This window comes from Schistocerca nitens, chromosome 1 (genome assembly GCF_023898315.1).
Source record: "Schistocerca nitens isolate TAMUIC-IGC-003100 chromosome 1, iqSchNite1.1, whole genome shotgun sequence".
NCBI lineage: Eukaryota > Metazoa > Arthropoda > Insecta > Orthoptera > Acrididae > Schistocerca > Schistocerca nitens.
This window is the reverse complement of record NC_064614.1, coordinates 555003291-555021204: the sequence shown is the minus strand read 5'-3', so window position 1 is coordinate 555021204 and position 17914 is coordinate 555003291. Positions and strand designations below refer to the sequence as shown.

Sequence of the window (17914 nt, the reverse complement as noted above, 5' to 3'; positions counted from 1 at the left end):
TCGAGCAACACACTTCGGGAACTCAAATGGGAATCCCTGGAAGGAAGGTGAAGGTCTTGTCAAGGATCACTATTCAAAAAATTTAGAGAACCGGCATTCGAAGTTGATTGCACAACGATTCTGCTGTCGCCAGCATACCTTTGGCCACTTGAGGACAATGAAGATAAGATACGAGAATCAGGGACACACGGAGGCTAGACATTCGTTTTTCCCTCGATCTATTTTCGAGTGGAAAAAGAAGGGAAAGGACTGTTAGTGGTACAGGGTACCCTCCGCCACGTACCTTACGGTAGCTTTTGGAGTATGCGCACTACATGATCAAAAGTTTTCCATATTACGTGCATTGTGCTGCCACCTACTGCCAGATACTTCATATCAGCGATCTCAGCAGTCATTAGACATCGTGAGAGAGCAGAATGGGGCACTCCGCGGAACTCAGGACTTCAAACGTGGTCAGGTGATAGGGCGTCACTTGTGTCATACGTCTCTATGCAAGATTTCCACTCTCCTAAACATCCATAGGTCCACTGTTCCCGATGCGATAGTAGAGTGGAAACGTGACGGGACACGTACAGTACAAAAACGTACATGCCGACCTCGTCTGCTGACCGACAGAGACCGCCGACTGCTGAAGACACTCGTAATGCGTAATAGACAGATATCTATCCAGACCATCACACAGGAATTCCAAAGTGCATCAGGATCCACTACAAGTACTATGGCAGTTAGGCGGGAGGTGAGAAAACTGTGATTTCATGGTCGAGCGGCTGCTCATAAGCCACATATCACGCCAGTAAATACCTAATGACGCCTCGCTTGGTGTAAGGAGCGTAAACATTAGACTATTGAACAGTGGAAAAAGGTTGTGTGGAGTGACGAATCACGGTACAGAATATGGCGATCCGATGGCAGGGTGTACGTATGGCGAATGCCCGGTGCACGTCATCTGCCAGTGTGTGTAGTGCCAACAATAAAATTCGGAGGCATTTTTCGTGAAGGGGGCTTGCACCCCTTTTATTTGCGTGGGACTATCACAGCACAGGCCTACATTGAGGTTTTAAGCACCTTCTTGCTTCCCACTGTTGAAGAGCAATTCGGGGATGGCGATTGCATCTTTCAACACGATCGAGCACCTGTTCATAATGCACAGCCTGTGGCGGAGTGGTTATGCGACAATAACATCCTTGTAATGGACTGGCATGCACAGAGTCCTGTCCTGAATCCTATTGAACACCTTTGGAATGTTTTGGAACGCCGACTTCGTGCCAGGTCTCACCTATCGTCTCGTTAGTATAGCACTCCATGAAGAATGGGCTGCCATTGTCCAAGAAACCTTCCAGCACCTTATTGAACGTATGCTTGCGAGAGTGGAAGCTGTCATCAAGGCTAAGGGTTGGCCAACACCATACTGAATTCCAGCATTACCGAAAGAGGGCGCCACGAACTTGTAAGTTATTTTCAGCCAGGTGTCCGGATACTTTTCATCACATAGTGTATGTAGACGCAGATTATCATTATTGGGTTTGCAGGAGAGCTTCTCTGAAGTCTGTAAGGTAGGAGACAAGGTACTGTTGGAAGTACAGTTGCGAGGACGGGTCGTGAATCGTGCTTGGGTATCTCATATGGTAGAGCATTTGTGCGCAAAGGGCAACATTCCCGAGTTCGAATCTCGGTCTGGCACACAGTTTTAATCTGCCAAGAAGTTTCATATCAGCGCACACTCCGCTGCAGAATGAAAATTTCATTCTGGTATCATTATTGTTATTGTTATGTCATTGTGGTTTGTGGTGGAGAAGAGTGTCACGGAAATTCCCTTCGTTGATCTTCCGTTTATCACGTCAATAAAAAATAGTGTTTCTATTATTTAAATTTCCGATTTCAAAATTCTGAAAACATTCAGAACTAGGATTCTGTAACTCTGGGCCCTTGCAGTATTCCTTTGTTACACGGCTTTGGGTGTTCCCGGTACACCCAGAGTCTATACATTTGCTTAAGCAGGATCACATAATAATAAATCGCGACAGTCGCGTAACCAAGTGATCTACCGCCTGAGCTGTCCAAGCACGATTCATGATCCGCAGCCTTACTTTCTCCAGTACCTTTTTCTCCAAGCTTTCACACTTGGTAGAAGTTGAGTGTACTTTGTGACCCCAGCGCTCCCAGAAGAACGGATATTGCTGAGACAGACTAGAGGATTCTTTCCTGAATTCATTTTCAATGTAATCATACATTCTTCGAGCTATAGTTTATGTACAGTAAAAACAGTTTTGAAATACATGAAATGTATTCGTAGTTGCGAATACGAACAACCACCAACTGTATAAGGGAGACAGCTTACAGTACACTCGATCGTCCTCTGTTAGAATATTGCTGCGCGGTGTGGGATCCTTACCAGGTGGGATTGACGGAGGATATCGAGAGGGTGCAAAAAAGGGCAGCTCGTTTTGTATTATCACGTAATAGGGGAGAGAGTGTGGCAGATATGATACGCGAGTTGGGATGGAAGTCATTAAAGCAAAGACGTTTTTCGTCACGGTGAGATCTATTTACGAAATTTCAGTCACCAACTTTCTCTTCCGAATGCGAAAATATTTTGTTGAGCCCAACCTACATAGGTAGGAATGATCATCAAAATAAAATAAGAGAAATCAGAGCTCGAACAGAAAGGTTTAGGTGTTCGTTTTACCCGCGCGCTGTTCGGGAGTGGAATGGTAGAGAGATAGTATGATTGGGGTTCGATGAACCCTTTGCCAAGCACTTAAATGTGAATTGCAGAGTAATCATGTAGATGTAGATGTAGATGTAGATGTTGTTCGTATTCACAACTGCGAATACATTTAATGTATTTCATAACGGCTGTATTCGCCGCAGTGTATGTTCCTGCATGCATACCCGAGGGAACGTTGCATCGTACATGAAATGTATTTACAGTAACGAATAACGACAACCCTCAGCTGTGTAATGGAATGATACCACTGAAAATTTATGGCGGACTGGGACGCGAACCCAGATTTCTCGCTCATCGCTAGAGGTCGCCTCATCATTAGGCTATCCGAGTATGAGTCACTACCAGACCCAAACATACATGTGTGGTGAAGTATGTGTCTATAACATGTACTCGTACATTCGTTATATGTATTCCCGTACAAAGGAGGCATTTCGACTGAAAGTCGCTTGCCCGATGTCGGCGGACAAATACGATATTGTTGTGCCTTTGTTATTCACAGGTACGATGCATGCATGTCTGAAGGAACTTTGCATTGTGCTTCTGAACAACACAGGCACTGCAATATCGTATTGCATCGCACTTGTCAATAACAAAGGCATCACGATACCGAATTTTGAAATAAATGATTGGAATTCCTTCGATAGTTGCTTTAAGAAGTACCCTTTTTTATTGGTGGTTACTAGTCTCTGACATTACTGAGCCGTGGCGGGACTGGTGCCAGGATTATCTTTGGTTAGGCACTATCGATTCCCTCTGGCTGAAGTTTGTCTTTGGAGCCTGACCCGGCTCAGGATATAGAGGACAGTACGGAGTGAAAAGGGGGAACAACGTTGGGCACGGTACGCGAAAGTGCGCGTATTAGCGAGACATTGGAAAGACGACAGCGAGCACAGTGAGCCTGAGTGCGGGCGGCAGTTAGCGCTTCATCGTACTGGGGTCAGTAACAGCGGGCCGGCGCTGTGGCTTCTTGGCAACCTCGTGAAGCTATGCATGTGCTCGCTTCCGTGAAGGAACACGCTGTTACTATCGGACTAAGCAACGTCTGGTGTCTTCACCACATCGATCCAGCAGCTGGCATCAAGCTAAGTAATTCAAGTCCTACCAACGATTAGTGAAATATAATGATGATTGCTCTTGAGGCAGCAAAGCGTTGCTAGGACTGTGATGTGATATTTCATGCCTCTTATTACGTGTGTGCTTCGTTCCTTAATAGTGTTGTTCTTACTTCAGCTGGCAAGTGTCTAAAACATTGATACGTGTGCGCAGCCTTACCGAACGATCTATATTCCGTGTATAATGATTGCCGTGTGGTGCTCCATGTGATGCTTGGGTTTTAATGAGCCAGCTCCGTTTGCATCATTCGTGTACGTGGTTCTGCTTAAAGGAATGAAATCAGTTTTATTGAAGTTGTTTTGTGTATATGTTTGAGTATTAAGGTGAAGCAAGGGTTGTTTGGTTCCCTGTTGTCGCTTCTGATTTATGTTTCAGAGATCGGAAGCAGTGGGCCACCAAAGTGCAGAGCCTCCCCTTTTAAATTACTAGCGGGCGTACGGGCGGTGGACTTCGACTGAGCTCGCCTGTCCTGTTTGGTTCCGATTTCGGTGTTCTGAACTGGGTGGGAGTACAAACGGAGTCCACATCTTAATTCGAAGATAAGCACTCAGTCACCTCAACCGTTCGTGGCCAAGTCGCGGCCTCACAATCTCGGGCCTCAGTTATTGTACAAGCTGCAGTTCTCTAAAACTTGTGCTGGCTCTGCAAGGTTGTCCGGGTTGTATGTTTTAAATATTTGTCGTAAGAATTTTGAGGGATTTCTAGAAGACTGCGTCTTAATTGAAACCGTTTTCTAAAATTGTGGTGCAATTCAGCCTTAGTGGCGTATTTCAGTTTTGATGGAGAATTAACTGGGTTATTATTGATCAAACTGTCTATAACCTTGTAAAGTTGTTTGGTAATATCTCGCCCGGGAGGGGCGGTTTTCAGTCTATGTGGAAATAATAATTGATTTCCTGGTTATTTGATGTAAGGTTTATTTTAAATGATTTCTTGGCCCGTGTGGCGGTTTTTTAGATGTTTGTAAAGAGATTAATTCTCTTGTGGTTTCATATAACAAGCAATTTGTAAAACTGGCCTGAGTGGCGGGTTTTTAAATGTTTTTAAACAAATTAATTCATTCGTGGTTTTATATAACAAGCAGTTTGTAAAGTTTGCCTGAATGGCGGTTCTTAAAGAAATTATCTGATTTATGAAACTTTCTGGCCGATTAAAACTGTGTGCCGGACCGAGACTCGAACTCGGGACCTTTGCCTTTCGCGGGCAAGTGCTCTACCAACTGAGCTACCCAAGCACGACTCACGCCCCCTCCTCACAGCCTTACTTCCGCCAGTACCTCGTCTCCTACCTTCCCAACTTTACACAATCTCTCCTGCGAACCTGATTTATGATTGTAATTCTCTTAATGATTTCTCTATGATGCAAATAAATATGTTGAAATGAAATGGTTACTGTATGGGTCAAGTCCTCGCACTCCCTTTATATTAAAGGTTAAGGAAATTGCAGTTCAAAATAGAACTAACGTACCAGTTATGTCCATTTCCAAAACCATTCGTCTTCGTATGTACTTAAGATATAGCCAAATATGCGTGCTTGGAAACAGCCACAGTTGACAGTTCAGAATGGCAATACAGATAGTTCAATATACGATAAAAAAAAAGTATGGTGTACAGTCAAAGAGGGAGAGTTCTTGCCATTTTAATGACCATTGCTGTGAATGCCCTAAGACCAAGAGTACTCCATTCAGGCAGCATAGAGATCGTGCTCAGTGGAACAGCAATGTGTGTGTGTATGTGTGTGTGTGTGTGTGTGTGGAGCAGTAAGCAGCAAGTAGGTAGCGGCAGCAGGAGCAGCAGCAGCACTAGCGGCAGCGAGCGCTGTTCGTTTACCGATGTGGTGCGGGATGCAGGCGAGCGAGTGGTCGACGGCGATGGCGCGGCCCTCGAGGCAGGCGGCGCGGTGGAGGTCGCAGTGCGTGGCGTACAGGTGGCCGTCCGAGCCGCAGACGGGCCGCTGCAGGTGGAGGCGCGCGTGCCGCGGGCAGCGCCGCACGCACACGCACACGGCCGCGCCGCGCTCCAGCACGCACTCGCGGCCCGCGCCGCAGAACTGCACCAGGCACGGGTCTGCAACAGGCGCGGGGCAGCCCTACAGCCCGCTGTGCGGACAGCCGAGCAGCGCAAGCAGCGGCGACCGTAAGCACTTCAAAGCGGCCAGCGTACTGCACAACAGCGCTCCACAGATACGAGGAGATTTCAGTAAGTAATGCACCACATCCCCCCCCCCCCCCCCGGATAAGAGTAGGTTGGTTCCAACACAACACACTATTTCCCACTGTTTTGGCAACACGGCACTGTATTTCAACATAAACTCCGTTCAATTCGACGGCCTGACACCACCTTACTGGGAGGGTTGCATGCCCACTCTACTGGTCGATGTAGAGGTCAACGTCTTGCTGCATCAATAAACTCCCGATCGCCCACGTATTGCTTCGCATGGAGTGCTTCCTTCACCGGACCAAACAAGAGAAGAACAGTTCAGTGAGCTCCTCTCGGGTCCGGAGAGTTACGTAAGACCTTGCATTGTTGTTGAGAAGGAGAAGTTCGTTTGCAATTTTGTGGCAATGAACACGTTGAAATCGTTCCTTCAAATTCCACAGGGTAGCACAAGGCACTTCAGAATTGACCGTTGCACCGTGAGGAAGGACATCAAATAGAATAACCTCTTTAGGCACCCAGAAGACAGTCACTATCACTTTACCGCTAGACCAAGTGGCTTTGAAGTTCAGAGGAGAATTGATATGGCGCAAATCCATGGACGGCCGTCTTGTTTAGGGTTCGAAGTGATGAATCCACGCTTCATCGCCTTTGAGTATGTTAAAAAAAAAAAAAACCGACTTGGGGTCACCACTATGAACAAAGACATCCAATTTTGTTCACTGCCAGGTCTGCACAGACATTCAGCAAGCGACTATAAATATCTTGACGTTCTGATTTTCCACCAAAAGAAACTCTATGACAACTATTTGCTTGGAGCAGACCTGCATTACAGACTCCGTTTTAAAGACTTTTTGAAGGCTACGTTTAGTGCCGCCATCTATAGGAACTTAATGAACTGTAAGTGCTGTAGCGGTAGACGGCCGGAGTGGCCGTGCGGTTCTAGGCGCTACAGTCTGGAGCCGGGTGACTGCTACGGTCGCAGGTTCGAATACTGCCTCGCGCATGGATGTGTGTGATGTCCTTAGGTTAGTTAGGTTTAATTATTTCTAAGTTCTAGGCGACTGATGACCCCAGAAGTTAAGTCACATAGTGCTCAGAGCCATTTTTTTTTGCTGTAGCGGTAACCATCCACGTTGTCCCAATATAAATTCCACATTTTTAAACCGAAACTGGCCGAGAAAAAAAATGTATTGCATTACTTATTGAACGTCCCTCGTACAATGTCCGGCAGCTGCTAACGAGCAATCCTACCAGCACCTTACTAGCAATGGCAGTTGGCTTTCAGATTAGTACATGAACTGACAGAAAATGTGCACTCTCATGCAATAATTCTTCACTTTAGTTTGGCACAAAACAACGAAAAATTAACATGTCATACTCTGAGTATTTCCGTCTGTTGTTGTTTGGTCTTCAGTCCTGAGACTGGTTTGATGCAGCTCTCCATGCTACTCTATACTGTGCAAGCTTCCTCATCTCCCAGTACCTACTGCAGCCTATATCCTTCTGAATCTGCTTAGTGTATTCATCTCTTGATCTCCCTCTACGATTTTTACCCTCCACGCTGCCCTCCTATACTAGACTGGTGATCCCTTGATGCCTTAGAACAAGTCCTACCAACCGATCCCTTCTTATAGTCAAGTTGTGCCACAAACTTCTCCCCATTTCTGTTCAATACCTCCTCATTAGTTATCTGATCGACCCACCTAATCTTCAGCATTCTTCTGTAGTGCCACATTTCGAAAGCTTCTATTCTCTTCTTGTCCAAACTATTTATCGTCCATGTTTCACTTCCATACATGGGTACACTCAATACAAATACTTTCAGGAACGACTTCCTGACTCTTACATCTATAATCGACGTTAACAAATTTCTCTTCTTCAGAAACGCTTTCCTTGCCATTGCCAGTCTAAATTTTATATCCTCTCTACTTCGAACATCATCAGTTATTTTGCTCCCCAAATAGCAAAACTCCTTTACTACTTTAAGTGTCTTATTTCCTAATCTATTTTCCTCAGCATCACCCGACTTAATTCGACTACATTATCCATTATCCTCGTTTAGCTTTTGTTGATGTTCATCTTATTTCCTCCTTTCAAGACACTGTCCATTCCGTTCAACTGTTCTTCCAAGTCCTTTGCTGTCTCTGACAGAATTACAATGTCATCGGCGAACCTCAAAGTTTTTATTTCTTCTCTATGGATTTTAATACCTACTCCAAATTTTTCTTTTGTTTCCTTCACTGCTTGCTCGATATATAGATGAATAACATCGGGGAGAGGCTATAGCCGTGTCTCACTCCCTTGCCAACCACTGCTTCCCTTTCACCTTTCATGTCCCTCGACTCTTATAACTGCCATCTGGTTTGTGTACAAATTGTAAATAGCCTTTCGCTCCCTGTATTTGACTCCTGCCACCTTCGGAATTTGAAAGAGAGTATTCCAGTCAACATTGTCAAAAGCTTTCTCTATGTCTACAAATGCTAAAAACGTAGGTTTGCCTTTCCTTAATCTAGCTTCTAAGATAAGTCGTAGGGTCAGTATTGCCTCACGTGTTCCAATATTTCTACGGAATCCAAACTGATCTTCCCCGAGGTCGGCTTCTACCAGTTTTTCCATTCGTCTGTAAAGAATTCGCGTTAGTATTTTGCAGCCGGGATTTGTTAAACTGATAGTTCGGTAATTTTCACATCTGTCAACACCTGCTTTCTTTGGGATTGGAATTACTATATTATTCTTGAAGTCTGAGGGTATTTCGCCTGTCTCATACATCTTGCTCACCAGATGGTAGAGTTTTGTCAGGACTGGCTCCTCCAAGGCTGTCAGTAGTTTTAATGGAATGTTGTCTACTCCCGGGGCCTTCTTTCGACTCAGGTCTTTCAGTGCTCTGTCAAACTCTTCACGCAGTATCATATCTGCCATTTCATCTCCATCTACTTCCTCTTCTATTTCCATAATATTGTCCTCAAGTTCATCGCCCTTGTATAGACCCTGTATATACTCCTTCCACATTTCTGCTTTCCCTTCTTTGCTTAGAACTGGGTTTCCATCTGAGCTCTTGATATTCGTACAAGTGGTTCTCTTTTTTCTCCAAAGGTCTCTGTAATTTTCCTGTAGGCAGTATCTATCTTACCCCTAGTGAGATAAGCCTCTACATCCTTATATTTGTCCTCTAGCCATCCCTGCTTAGCCACTTTGCACTTTCTGTCGATCTCGTTTTTGAGAAGTTTGTATTCCTTTTTGCCTGCCACATTTACTGCATTTTTATATTTTCTCCTTTCATCAATTAAATTCAATATTTCTTCCGTTATCCAAGGATTTCTACTAGCCCTCGTCTTTTTACCTACTAGATCCTCTGCCGCCTTCACTACTACATCCCTCAAAGCTACCCATTCTTCTTCTACTGTATTTCTTTCCTCCATTCCTGTCAATTGTTCCAATATGCTCTTCGTCAAACTCCCTACAACCTCTGGTGTAGTCAGTTTACCCGGCCCCATCTCCTTAAATTCCCACTTTTTTGCAGTTTCTTCAGTTTTAATCTACAGTTCATAACCAATAGATTGTGGTCAGAGTCCACATCTTCCCCTGGAAAAGTCTTACAATTTAAAACCTGGTTCCTGAATCTCTGTCTTACTATTATATAATCTATCTGATACCTTCTAGTATCTCCAGGCTTCTTCCATGTATACAACCTTCTTTCATGATTCTTGAACCAAGTGTTAGCTATGATTAAGTTATGCTCTGTGCAAAATTCTACCAGGCGGCTTCCTCTTTCATTTCTTACCCCCGATCCATATTCACCGACTACGTATCCTTCTCTTCCTCTTACTACTATGGAATTGCAGTCACCCCTGACTATTAAATTTTCGTCTCCCTTCACTACCTGAGTAATTTCTTTTATCTCATCTTACATTTCATCAATTTCTCCGTCATCTGGAGAGCTAGTTGGCATATAAACTTGTTCTACTGTGGTAGGCGTGGGCTTCGTGTCTATCTTGGCCACAATAATGCGTTAACTATGCTGTTTTTAGTAGCTTACCCGCACTCCTATTTTTTTATCCATTATTTAACCTGCTCCTGCATTACCCTTATTTGACTTTGTATTTATAACCCTGTATTCACCTGACCAAAAGTCTTGTTCCTCCTGCCAGCGAACTTTACTAATTGCCATTATATCTAACTTTAACCTATCCATTTCCCTTTTTAAATTTTATAACCTATCTGCCCGATTAAGGGATCTGACATTCCACGCTCCAATCCGTAGAACGCCAGTTTTCTTTCTCCTGAAATCGACGTCCTCTTGAGTTGTCCCCGCCCGGAGATCCGAATGAGGGACTATTTTACCTCCGGAATATTTTACCCAAGAGGACGCCGTCATCATTTAACCACACAGTAAAGCTGCATGCCCTCGGGAAAAATTACGGCTGTATTTTCCCCTTGCTTTCAGCCGTTCGCAGTACCCCAACACAGCAAGGCCGTTTCGGTTAGTGTTACAAGGCCAGATCAGTCGATCATCCAGACTGTTGCCCCTGCAACTATTGAAATGCTGCTTAGTGCCGTGAATTATGTCCTGTCTAAGGGATTAGTAAAATGTGTGCCCGCCTCAGGCAGCAATGAACCTATTTCCACAGTGTCGTAGAGAAGCACTGTACGGTTTTATATGCGTCTGTTCCTCAGTCCAGTCTGAATGTATTTCGCCAACGGCTGAGGCGTATCACTGAACTTTCAGTATGGACTTAACACATTAAAAACTGATGTAATTATTGTATTGCCTCGAACTGGGGACGTAGAAACGACGGAGGGGCTTCGTTCTCGCCGTAGCCCTCAGTGGGTCACAACCCCACAACAGGCTACAGCAATTCACTCACACCACAGCCGTCCCATACCGAACCCAGGGTTATTGTGCTGTTCGGCCACCTCCATGATGAAGCAAATGCTCGAAAGAAGGGTACTGAGGTGTTCTGAAAATGAAGGAAATTTGCTGACTAGGACTGTTGATATTTTTAAAAATATCAGGCTTCCTATTCATCGATATTTAAAAGATATTACTATCGGCCCTGGATATATCGAAGAATGGTAATGATATATCGATATATCGACGGAAGAAGTATTTAAGCACCGGCATATAAGAATATCGCCTGTACATTGTAAATACAGTGCCAGTTTTAGAGCTTTTATTTAAGTATTGATTATTATTAGATATACTGCACAGCAACAATCTAGCAAGCCTTATCATCCCCCTCAGAGCAAGAATTGAAAGGAAAACGATGCACGTTCACGCTTGGCGATAACCACTTTGCAAACAGTGGTAAGTGCATGTAAGTGGCACAATAAAAGGTGTCCGATGGGTCCTTCGTTTAGGTTCGTCACATATCGGATTTGTCCGGAACACTTCATGTCGACTTCCATATTTTTCATTTCTGCAAACGCCAGTGAACTAGCGATTGTAGTGTCAAAATTTCGTGCTGAAGCTAAACGTTGCAGTTTCTGTTGGTAGCGCCCTAGCGCCGATAACGTCAGCATTTCCCCTCACATGTATCCGCCCACCGCAAAGACCAGTCTCATAATTTAGATTTTTGTTCATAATTTTCAGCAACTGGTTTTGAAGAATGCCGATGTGAAGAAATAGCACAGTAGTTTCTTCGCATCGGATTCCTTCTTATTCCATTCACACCGCCACCCCCAAGTGCAATCGGGCTTTTTCTTCGTCTCACCTATACATCCTTCACACAGCCAAAGAGAAAGACTGAACGTGATGAAAGCCCAAAAGCGGTAAGACTCCTTCACAAAGAGAAAATAAAATTATGTTATACTACAATTTCAAAAAAACACATTCAAATATTTACAGAAACCTTGGAAAAAAATATAACGTACAATAAAAATATCGGCACTCGATATTGCAACTACGATACCAATATATCGCTTCATGAAATGTCACCTGTACATATCGATAATCTTTGGGAAAAGTATCAAATCATCGGTACATCGATATTTCAGCAGCAGCCCGATGCTGACCCATATTGACATACCACATGCTATCGAGCGCAAGCCAGAGGTGTACACATTTCACTTTTAACCTGCCCATGCTTGTCCATTAGCCGCATGTTATTAGCAGAAAGAGCCAGTTGTTTTATTCCCATGCAAGTCAAGCCATGACCAACCCAAGCAGGTTAAGGGAATCTTTTATTGTATTGAACTGGGGGACCTAATGACGACGGAGAGGCTTCGTCCATGCCGTAGCCTCAGTAGTACACAACCCCATAACAGGCTAAGCAGTTCACTCACCCCACCGCCGCCCCACACCGAACCCAGGGCTATTGTGCGGTTCGGCCCCCAATGAACTCCCCACCCCCTGAGAACGTCTCACACCGGACGGATGTAACACCCCCTCCCCTTTGTTTTTTTAACCTGAGTATCACAACACGAGAATCGATGAAATATATATTCGTTCTGCGTAATTTTGAGCCAGAAAACTGTCGAAATTATTTGTTATTTTTTTCCATTTTCGGCGTATTTTGGGCTCATTTATTTATTTCGATACGATAGGTTTTCACAGCAACTTCACTCACATTCGACTATTACTGGCTATACGCAGTAGGAATCATCATAAGGTCATCTTTAATAAATGTTTTCTGTAGTAACCAGCTAAAGTATAGTTTTGGAAGTATCTGTTCTGTAATCTTCGCATATTCCACCAAAATATGACACCAGTTATATGAGTTTCAATTACTTTTTCTAGGATGTGTACTGTTGGTTCGCTGAACTTTCTAAGTGGCCAACATAGTTCATTCTAAATACCCCAGATGAATTTTATCAAAAAAGAAGTTTTTCATTTTATGTCAGTGTAAGAAGTACATCTCTGAATGAAGAAGCTTCTCTTCCACATTAAGATTTCTTCGCACTTCGTTGCACACAACCAAAATGTTGGTTTTTAATAACCGCAGAGAATTTTTTTTTTCCTATTTCAGTCAGTGTTTGCCCTTAATTTAGAAAACCGATATACGGGTAAATGACCTCTAGTTCTTACCACACCTTTCCTCACACTTGTCAGCCACTAAGTCTTTGTCCTCTTTCAAAATATTTGTGAAGTGAAGAACCTGTTGTTCAAATTTACGAACATGTTTTGACGTACTCGATGTTCCTGAATGATCTTTAGTAACTTTTTACTGTTATATATACCCAAAGTCTTAAATTCTCCTAAATTGTTCATTCTGCTGGTGCCACGGTTATGATAAATCAGCTGCATTGGAACTACACAAACATATACCTGGCTATTCTGTGGTAACGCTGTACTAATAGGGCAACCTGTTGGCGGGTGCAGCAGGCTGAACGGGTCCCGTGAAGGTTGACAAGCTTGCGCAAACCTAAGTTGGCCTGCTTCAACCACTATGCTCCAGTAATCGTGTACATTTGTGTCTTCGTTGCGGCATGGTTGCGGAGGAGACGAGAGCAGGTAATCTGGAAGAAGAATCTGTGCACCACAGGTCCAAGCTCTGCACCCACGAGCCATCGGCCTTTAGTTTACAGAAATTCCTTGACCTTTGCGCAGATATCTGGTGCCACATATCCCCGGAAACCTACGGAGGACTAGTCGAAGCCATGCCATGCAGAATCGCCGGCCGAAGTGGCCGTGCGGTTAAAGGCGCTGCAGTCTGGAACCGCAAGACCGCTACGGTCGCAGGTTCGAATCCTGCCTCGGGCATGAATGTTTGTGATGTCCTTAGGTTAGTTAGGTTTAACTAGTTCTAAGTTCTAGGGGACTAATGACCTCAGCAGTTGAGTCCCATAGTGCTCAGAGCCATTTGAACCATTTTGAACCATGCAGAATCGTGAAACAATATGCTGTTAGGCAGATGGTGGTTACGTTTTGCCACATCAGCGTAGAAAGTCGTGAGAAGTACGTCGGAGGACATCAAAGCAGCTTATGTTTTTATCTGCTTATTTCTTGTCACTATTGCTCAGGTTTCATTGATGTTTCTCGATAATTCTGATTGCCGTTTGATGAAGAGGTGCTTTATTATTGTGTTTACAGTAGAATTTCAGATTTATCAGTGATAAATCAAGTAATTTTCTAATAATATCTTCTGTAAGGATCTGCAACTGTAATTAATTTTTATGAAGGATAAAACCATATTTCGAAGGCTTTTTAGCCTTGAAATAATATATTCTTTTATTTCTGCACAGCCTCATGATCATTACCGGGTGGAGTACGTATCATAGCATGCACCTTACTGTATCCAGATCAGATCATCGTATGCGGGTAAGCGAGTTCTTTATAGCGCCATTAGAGCAGACAAACCATATAATGATAACAGCCTAGAGCACCATGATAAGTTCTACGGTGGACTGCTCGCGGTCAATTACAACCGACGGAACGTTCTTGTTATGACGACACAATGGGCCATTAACCGTTATATGGTTCGTCTGTTGTAAATTACTCACGTATCTGCAATGCCGTCACATTAAGAGTGCAAGATCAGTTCCAGTATTAAACGCAGAAAAGAGAGGAGAGAGTGGATAGGTGGTAAGAGAACACTGAGAGCATCTACGACGGATTGGGAGCGGTTGGGGGGGAGGGGGGTAGAGGGGGGAAACTGTCTATTGGCATGACAGAAGAAGAAATAGGTGTCTATTTGCAAAACAGAGGGATCCAGTGTTAATCAGAATTACAAAGAGTTTTGGAAGATATGCGTGCAAGTGAGGCAGACAGAATAGATAATATTCTTTCGGCATTCCTAAAATCATTCGGGAAAGTGTCAACGAAAGGACAATTGAGGATGGGGTACAGACTACAGACATGCTAATGGACTTTTGGAAAAATGTCGTTTTCACAGTCCCCAAGGTGTCAAGGTCAGATAAGTCCGAGAACTATAGCACAATCAGCTTAAAACGCACCATTTCAAGTTTCTGATAAGAATATAATTCAGACAAATGGAAAAGAAAAGTGGAGATACGTTAGGTGATGATCAGTTTGATTATGAGAGAGATAGAGGCATTTAAATGAAGCTACTTTGGGATCGAGAGAGGAAAAAAGTTTATTACTAATCGTTACACCGCGGTGACCATGTCAACAATTCAGATAGTATTTTCGGTTCAGCACTGCATGTAACCCATCAGACTCGACTCGTAATGTCCTTCTCTGACCTTCTTTCCAAACACAGACGCTTTCACACATGTCGTGTTACACTAGCACCTCTTGAAAACAGGATGCGATCGAAAAGACAGAATTTAGTTTAAAGAATGGATTTTAATCTTGGCAGTGGAGAGCACTCAGCAGCAACAGATGTTGGCACATTAAAAGTGTTCGTGAGGTCCTCTCCTGTGCCAACCTCTTCATCTCAGAGTATCACTTGCGACCTACGTCTTCAATTATTTGGTGGACGTATCCAATGGTTCATATGGCTCTGAGCACTATGGGACTTAACTTAGAACTACTTAAACCTAAATGACCTAAGGACATCACACACATCCATGCCCCAGGCATGATTAGAATCTGCGACCATAGTGGTCGCGCGTTTCCAGACTGTAGCGCCTAGAACCGCTCGGCCACTCCGGCCGGCTGGACGTATTCCATCACCGTCTTCCTCTACAGTTTTTGCTCTCTAAAACTCCCTCTAGTACCATGAAAAACATTCCTTGACGTCGTAACAGATGTCTGTCATCCTGCCCCCTTCTTCTAGTCAGTGTTTTCCACATATTCCTTTCCTCTCCGATACTGCGCAGAACCTCCATATTTCTTACCTTATCAGTCCATCTAATTTTCAACGTTCGTCTGCAGCACCACATGGCAGATGCGTCGATTCTCCTCTTTTCCATTTTTACTCATAGTCCATCTTTCACTACGATACAAAGCTGTGCTCCAAACGTACAATCTCAGAAATTCAGAAATTTCTTCCTCTCATTAAGGACTACGTTTGTTACTAGTAGACTGCCCCTGGCTAGGAATGCGCTTTTTGCCAGTGCTAGTCACTTCTGATGTCCTCCTTGCTCAGTCAGTCATTAGTTATTATGCTGCCTAGGTAGTAGAGTTCCTTAACTTCATCTATTTCGTGACCATCAATCCTGATGTTAAGTTTCTCGCTGTTCTTATTTCTGCTACTTCTCATTACTTTCGCCTTTTTTCGACTTACTCTCAATCCGTATTTGTACTCATTAGACTGTTCATTCCATACAGTAGACCATGTAATTCTTCTTCACTTGCACTCGGGATAGCAATGTCATCAGCGAATTATAACATTGATATCCTTTCACCTTGAATTTTAATTTCACTCCCGAACCTTCCTTTTATTGCCATCATTGGTACTTCGATGTAGAGATTGAACAGTAGGGGCAAAGGACTACATCCCTGTCTTACACCTTTTTTAATTCGAGCACTTTGTTCTTGTTGGTCCACTCTTATTATTCCGTCTTGCCTATTCTACCCATTGTATATTACCCGTCTCTCCCTATACTTTACTCCAAATTTTCTCAGAATTTCGAACATCTTGCACCATTTTACATAGTCACACGCTTTTTCTAGGTCGACAAATCCTATGAATGTGTCTTGATTTGTCTTTGGTCTTGCTTACATTATCAATCGCAATGTCAGAATTGCCTCTATGGTGCATTTACCTTAACTAAAGCTACACTGATCGTCATCTAACAAATCCTCAATTATCTTCTCCATTCTTCTGTACATAATTTCTGGCAGCAACTAGGAAGCATGAGCTGTTAAGCTGATTGTGCGATAATTCTTCCATTTATGAGCCATTGCAGTTTTCGGTATTGTGTGGATGATATTTTTCCGAAAGTCAGATGGTATATCGCAATACTCATACATTATATACACCAACGTGAAAAGTCGTTTTGTTGTCAATTCCCCCAATGATTTTAGAAATTCTGATGGAATGTATTTATCCCTTCTGCCGTATTTGATCTTAAGTCATCCAAAGCCCCTTTAAATTTTTATTCTAATACTGGATCCCCTATCTCTCCTACGTAAATCGACTCCTGTTTCTTTTTCTATCATATCTGACAAAACTTTTCTTCATAGAAACCTTCAATGTATTCTTTCCACCTATCCGCTCTCTCATCAGTATTTAACTGCGGAATTCCCGTTGCACTCTTAATGTTACAATCCTTGCTTTTAATTTGACTGAGGGTTGTTTTGATTTTCCTATATGCTGAGTCAATTTTTTAGAAAATCATTTCTTTTTCAATTTCTTCACATGTTTTACGCAGCCATTTCGCCTTAGCTTTCCTGCATTTCTTATTAATTTCATGTGTTAGCGACATGTATTTTAGTACTTTCTTCCTTCATCGACCTACTGGTTTCTTCAAAGTTACCTTCTTTGCACCTATGTTACTCTTTGCAACTTCTATTATTCCCCTTCTAAGAGATGCCCATTCCTCTTCAACTGTACTGCCTACTGAGCTATTCATTACTGCTATATCTAGAGCCTTAGAGAACTTTAAGCGTATCTCGCCATTCCATAGTACTTCCGTATCCCACTTCTTTTCGTATTGATTCTTCCTGAATAATCTCTTAAACTTCATCCTACTCTTCTTCACTACTACATTTTGATCTGAATCTATAACTGTTCCTGGGTACTCCTTACAATACAGTATCTGATATCGGAATCTCTGTCTAATCGTGATATAATATAACTGAAGCCTTCCCGTGTCACCCTGCATTTTCCAAGTATACCTCCTCTTCTTGTAATTATTAAACAGAGTATTCTCTATTAATAGCTGAAGTTTACTACAGAACTGAATTGGTCTTTCTACTCTCTCCTTCTTTGTCCCAAGCCCATATTCTGTAACCTTTTCTTCTATTCCTTCCACGTACAAACGCAACAGGCTCCTATGACTATCCGATTTTCCTATCCCTTTGTGTACTGTATTACCGTTCGAATATCCTCATATACTTTCTGTGCCT

General features: G+C 43.2%; 1 protein-coding gene across 2 annotated transcripts in view; it reads right to left on the bottom strand.

The window, feature by feature from the left end:
- Nucleotides 1-17914, bottom strand: part of LOC126254472 (follistatin-related protein 5-like) — a 572842-nt gene that overhangs the window by 146851 nt on the left and 408077 nt on the right. For both annotated transcript variants that reach the window (XM_049955314.1, XM_049955315.1), the window contains exon 4: nt 5671-5907. In XM_049955314.1, coding sequence (XP_049811271.1) covers nt 5671-5907 — 237 coding nt within the window. The remainder of the gene's footprint in view (nt 1-5670; nt 5908-17914) is intronic.